We start from the raw sequence: 5,925 nt of genomic DNA, 5'->3' as shown, positions 1-5,925 counted from the left end.
ATAAATATGGTGAATTGCACTAACAGTCCCTATAGTTTGGGACTCGTGTCACTTAGATCTCTAACTTTTCAATTGTGACACATTTGATTTTGAATTTTAAACCTTGAATCTTGTTCCAAATAAGGACAATTAAAAATACCATTGATCAATTTCAAAGGCAAAGTCGTCAATTTGATAAAATATATACTAATTTGACAAAAATAAATATCAAAAATATATTTTTGAATTTTTTAAAATTATTTCTACTCACCAAAGATAAAATTATATAAAATTGATAAATCTTTTACACATTTGTTTTTTTTTTTACTAAATTAATTTTTATTATGTGTTTGGATGATGATCATGGGTTGTTGTTTTTATTTTGATTAAATTGGTTTCTATTTCTCCAAAGTCAAATATAGGGACAATTTTGATATCATTATTAAACCAATCCATTAAATCAAAAAATCTAAAACTAAAAATATTTCATATATTAAATATATCAATTACACATTAAAAGCCTAGCAACCATCTATTACATGATCATCATCTAAACATGTAATAAAAATTAATTTTGGTAAATAAATAAATGTGTAAAATATTTATCAATTTTATATAATTTTATCTTTGGTGCGTAGAAATAATTTTTTAAAATTTCAAAAAAAAAATTTGACATTTATTTTTGTTAAATTCGTTTATATTTTATCAAATTGACGATTTTGCCTTTGAAATTGAGCAATGGTATATTCAATTGTCCTTATTTGGAACAAGATTCAAAACGCATGGTCAAATGTGTCACAATTAAAAAGTCAAGGAACAAAGTAACACAAGTTTCAAATTATAGAAACCGTTAGTGTAATTCACCGATATAAATAAGTAAGGTTACCAAATCATTCATAATTGATAAGTTTAAAAAAATAAAAATAAAAATCAATTCAATTCAATTCAAGAGTTTGCTGTGTTTCTTGAGCATGTTATTTAGCAATTTATTTTCAGTGTATCAAATAAATAAATAAATAAAATAAAGAAAGAAAAGATAACAGTCCTATTGTCCAAAAAATAAATTAATTAATTGTTGAAACAATTGTCTTTATAAAATAATTGAATTGTATTAGAATCCTAGTATTCAAAATTCGCACTCAAATCTATTTTTGTTTGAGTGGGCATATGAAAATGGAATCCCAAAATATCATCATAACCTATAATATTCTAAAAAATATTTTGTCCCCGCTTTACCTTTGATATTTATAATGACTTTTTAATTTTTAATTTTTAATTTTAATTTTTGTTAAAACCCAACCGGCCTACATCTAATTTTAAGCTTAACTTAGATTTACTATTTTCAATAATTTTCTTAATTATTTGTTATTTCATGTTTTATAATGATTGAGATTGTTCAAATATAAATAAGGTTACCAAATCATTCATAATTGATACCAAAAAAAAAAAAATTCAATTCAATTTATTTTCAGTGAATCAAATAATAAAGTAAAATAAAGAAAGAAAAGATAACAGTCCAAAAAAAAAAAAAAATTTGTTGAAACAATTGTCTTTATTAAATAATTGAATTGTATTACAATCCTAATAACATATTGAAAATTCGCACTCAAATCTATTTTTGTTTGAGTGGGCATATGAAAATGGAATCCCAAACAATCATCATAACCTATAATATTCTAAAAAATATTTTGTCCCTGCTTTACCTTTGATATTTAAAAGGAAAACGAATAAAAGAGCATCAAAAAAAAAAAAAAAACCAAGACAAGATTAATGTTGTGTTTGGTTGCGAGATTGAAGAAGGATTTGGAAAGAGAAATAAAAAAGGTAAGTGAAATGTGAATAAAATATACATATATTTCATTTAGATTTATACATTTTTTCCCTTTCTCTTTTTAAATTCATCTTCAAATCTCTAACCAAACACACTATAAATCAAAACTTGAAGGGAACTTATGGTCAACATTTTGGAAGATCGGACGGTGGAGGTAGCAATTTTTGATTGGGACGCTGTCCATCCATTACAACCCAAGCCATCTTTAATCCCCAACTTGTATGAACTTCTAGGTGACAGTGCATGAACCACACTCCTATTAAAAAATGATATATAAAATTAATAATTATTAAAAATATTACCTATTTCAAAAAATAAAATTACATTTAAAATCTAAAATGTGCATCATATATCCATTTTGAATGCGGTTATAAATTGAACTTTCATTTCTGTTTTTGTTTATAATTTTTTTAAATTGTTTTTACATAGAAATGAAAATGATGGATACTTTCAAGGTTTTCATTTTTGTTTTTTTTTGTTTTTGTTTTTTTTTTTCAAAAACACGAATAACAAAAATAAAAATAAAATACAAACACAATCAAACAGCGTCATATGTACCAACCTGGATTGTCGGCAAGGAAGCGAATAGCAACCCAACCAGCGGAGGGCACACCAACCGTGTTCCTCTCAGCCGGGTCAACCAGATTGAAGTTAGCCGGATCTTTATTCGGATCATAATTCCCAAAACCCTGACCCACAACAAAGAAATTGAATCCATGGAGGTGCAGAGGATGAGACTCTGCCCCAATAATACTAGTGCCTTGCATAACCAACTCCACACTAGTATTGAATTGCAGCACCACCACCTTAGTACCACTCGCCACCATGATATTGCTCGGCGGCGTGCCCGTATAATTGAATTTCACCGGTGGGTTCTCCGGAAAATCGGTCGTGTACACGCCTTTCGCTTGGTTGAAAAAATGTGCTTGAAGAAGTGCCGTGTTTGGCTGCACGAACGTCACATTGTTAATGGCGGCTGCCACTCTAGTGTTGTTTGGTCCTTGACATGTTTGGTTCTGAGAGCATTGGCTTATCCCTAATCCAACAGTAAAGAAAAAATGTCTATCCACATTTTTAGGAACTTTTGCCGGAAATTTAGTATTTGCTAAGCTGCGAACTTTTCTATTGAAATTCGTCGCAATTATTGTGTCGTTGAAAGCGGCAAGTGTTGGTATTAGCAGGGGAAGTTTGGGGGTTTTGGTGTTGGGGGTGGAGGGTGGTGGTGAGTGGTATTCTAGGATTCCGGCAGTGGTGGTGTTGTCAAAGGTGGCGGGGCCGGTGGCGTAAGGCCTGGCCGCGATGAGGAAGGTGGCATTGGGGTGGTGGTGTCTGGTGTTTAGGAGGACGTTGATGGTTTGGCCTGGGGTGATGAGAATTGTGGTGGTTTTGAATGCCTTTACGTAGACTGCGTCGGCTTCGACGACGGTGAGAGTGTGGTTGGCGATGCTGAAGAACAGCTCGTCGTTCATGGCAGCGTTGATGAGTCGGAGGAGGTATGTCTTCCCTGGCCTCACCTTCAACTTGAAGGTATCTACAAGAAGAGAATAGCATGTCTTTCAATTTCCTACACTCGTTCGGTTTGATAATAATTAATTTGATAAAAATAAATATATAGGCAAACTATACTAACAATTCTTACATTTTGTCTCTTTTATTATTTTGGTCAATTGATTCAATTTTTATTCTTAATTTTAGATTTTTTATCAATTCAGTCCAATTAATAACACTATTCAGTATATTTAATTTCAATTTTCTGAATTCAGTTTTTTGAAAATTAAATTTTTTATTTTTTGTGTTTTTTCTTGTTTTTTGTTTTTAGTGAATATTTTTCAAATTGTAAGCAATTTTTTAATTTTTTAGATGTACTTTACTCAAATATATTTTAAAAGTAAATTATTTGTGAAAAAATATTTTAAAAAATTAATAAATACACAAAAATATTTTTTTTAAAAAAGTATTGGATTTTAGTATTTTTTTGATATTTTTGGTATTTAGTGAATCTTTTAAAGATTTTTTTCACAAATATTATACTTTCTAAGTATATTTATGTTATGTGTCTAAAAATTTTAAAAATTGCTTAAAATATTAAAAAAATAAGTGAAAACAAAAAAATATGAAAAACGAAAAAGTAAAATGTTTTGAAAAATGAATTCTGAAAACTAGAAAAAAAACAGAATGATTACTAAATTAGTTGAGATTACTTCACTGAATTAAGCAAGTATGAGACTTGTCATTTATGTGCGCATTTTTTATTAAAAAATGCTAACAATTATAATCAATTCGACTAAATTAAAATAAAGTTATAAATTCATAGTCAAAATCAAGTAAATTAATAGAAACTAAAATGACACAAAAATCAAAATATAAGGACTACCGAGATAATTTGCCCTAAATACATTGAAGATACTCTTATATACCTTTAGCAGAGCAGTTGTAGAAGGGTCCAGGAAGACCGTTAATGGTGAAGGCATCAGAGAGATTTGGTGCTCCTCCTGTTTGCTGTGCTTGGTTGATCACTGTCTCAGTATCTGCTTTCCACCATTCACCTACCGTTAAAATTTCAACCAAATCTTTTGTTAATTTAGGAATAAGATGACATTTTTTTCTTTCTTTCTTGGCACTAATTGATTAATTGAATTACCAAATATGATGGGGACTTCTTTGTAGGGATGACGAAATGGGTAAGGGACATGTGGCTTGGGGAGGATGACAATGGGTCCATAGAGAGTGGCTCTGAGCCATGAGATGTGAGCATGCCAAAACAAGGTCCCTCTTTGGCCAGTAATGGTGAAGTTATAAACATAGGAACGACCAGTCTGAATTGGGCACTGTGTAATGTATGCTGGTCCATCTGCCCACCCACTCCTTAGCTGCCTTATTCCATGCCTTCAAATTCAAGTCATATATACATCATACCACAAGATAGTCAACTACATAAATCATGAATGCTCAAAATTAAAACCAACACATATATATCTAAATATGAGTAATGATATACCTAAATAAATATCTTTATTAGGTTTTCCTTTCCTCAGATATAAAGGTTGTGACACCTTCACAAATAAATAACTGAGCACTACATAGATTTTTTCTAAAAATACTAAATAATGTCTTGTGTCTAGTGCTAAAAAATTTAGTAAGATATTTTTTTTACGTCACATAATAAGAAGTTTGTCAGTTAGTTGTCACACTATTGATTTGAATATGAAATTTCATCCCATTGACACGTGAGTGTCCCATCATGACCGCTTGAATTACAACAAAAAAATCTCACCCCATTAACACGTAATAACTTATGATTGATTTCTTATTTAGAAATATTTATTAAAAAAATAGAAAAGTGGATAATTTTGTGACTTAGGTGATGTAAAACAGTAAAAAAATATATGGCAGTGATAATTAAGATTTTTCCCTACCAATGAATGGTGATATTATTCTGAACATGGTTAACAACCTTAACCAACATTGTATCGCCTTCCCTGACAACAATCCGAGGCCCTGGAAACTGGCCATTGACTGTCACAATGCTCTTTATTTGGCACAACCTTGTCACGTTTTGCATCTTAATCTGTGTAAATTTCATGGATCAAAAAAACACAAAACAAAGCAACACGAATAAAAACAATCTTATTATAAAAACATCTAGGGATATTTATTTCTAGAATGTATATTCCCTATCCTCAATGCACTCTTTGCATGATATAAATGTGATTTACAGTGCATCATGAACATAGTGACAAGAATTTTGCGAAGAAAAAATGCCATGCTCGACGTACAACCCTGGAATGCATTAGTTGAACTATAATGTCATACGTACATCAAACTTATAGTGCCTGGTGATGCCTGCATGTTTTGCAAGCACAAGTTCAGCAAAAACCCAAAAAGCACTCAGCACAAAGAGTACAACCCTTGGAAAGCTAGAACACATACTAAAGTTACAAATTGTATTTGATTAAAAAGGGCTATAAGAGAAGAGAAAATGTGGGTTGATTTGAGTGATCACTCCAAAAAAAAAACTTATCAGATTGGTGCATATGGAGAGACAAGCGAAGGGAATGTGTGTATATATAGTAAGTTAGGAATGAATTATTTATATGTTTGGTTAATTAGGTGAT

At 30.5% G+C, this 5,925-nt stretch overlaps 1 protein-coding gene across 1 annotated transcript; it reads right to left on the bottom strand.

The window, feature by feature from the left end:
• Positions 1–1,512: 1,512 nt before the first annotated feature.
• Positions 1,513–5,925, bottom strand: LOC114316842 (laccase-17). Its single transcript, XM_028263525.2, has 6 exons — positions 5,628–5,925; positions 5,227–5,378; positions 4,452–4,696; positions 4,228–4,356; positions 2,373–3,341; positions 1,513–2,066 (listed from the first exon to the last, which is right to left on the bottom strand). The coding sequence occupies exons 1-6, from the start codon at positions 5,736–5,738 to the stop codon at positions 1,936–1,938; spliced, it is 1,737 nt and encodes a 578-aa protein (XP_028119326.2). The 5' UTR covers positions 5,739–5,925; the 3' UTR covers positions 1,513–1,935.

This window comes from Camellia sinensis, chromosome 3 (assembly GCF_055761805.1).
Source record: "Camellia sinensis isolate YWXY chromosome 3, ASM5576180v1, whole genome shotgun sequence".
NCBI classification, from domain to species: Eukaryota; Viridiplantae; Streptophyta; class Magnoliopsida; order Ericales; family Theaceae; genus Camellia; species Camellia sinensis.
This window is presented reverse-complemented; position numbering and strand designations above follow the sequence as displayed.

What these genes read in the sequence shown, in the direction of transcription:
- LOC114316842 (XM_028263525.2), bottom strand. Translation starts at nt 5,738, where the DNA reads ATGTGTTCTAGCTTTCCAAGGGTTGTACTCTTTGTGCTGAGTGCTTTT. An exon ending in AATAATATCACCATTCATTG is followed by an intron (nt 4,697 to 5,226) that starts GTAGGGAAAAAT and finishes TTGAATTTGAAG; the next exon opens with GCATGGAATAAGGCAGCTAA. An exon ending in CTACAACTGCTCTGCTAAAG is followed by an intron (nt 3,342 to 4,227) that starts GTATATAAGAGT and finishes CTCTTCTTGTAG; the next exon opens with ATACCTTCAAGTTGAAGGTG.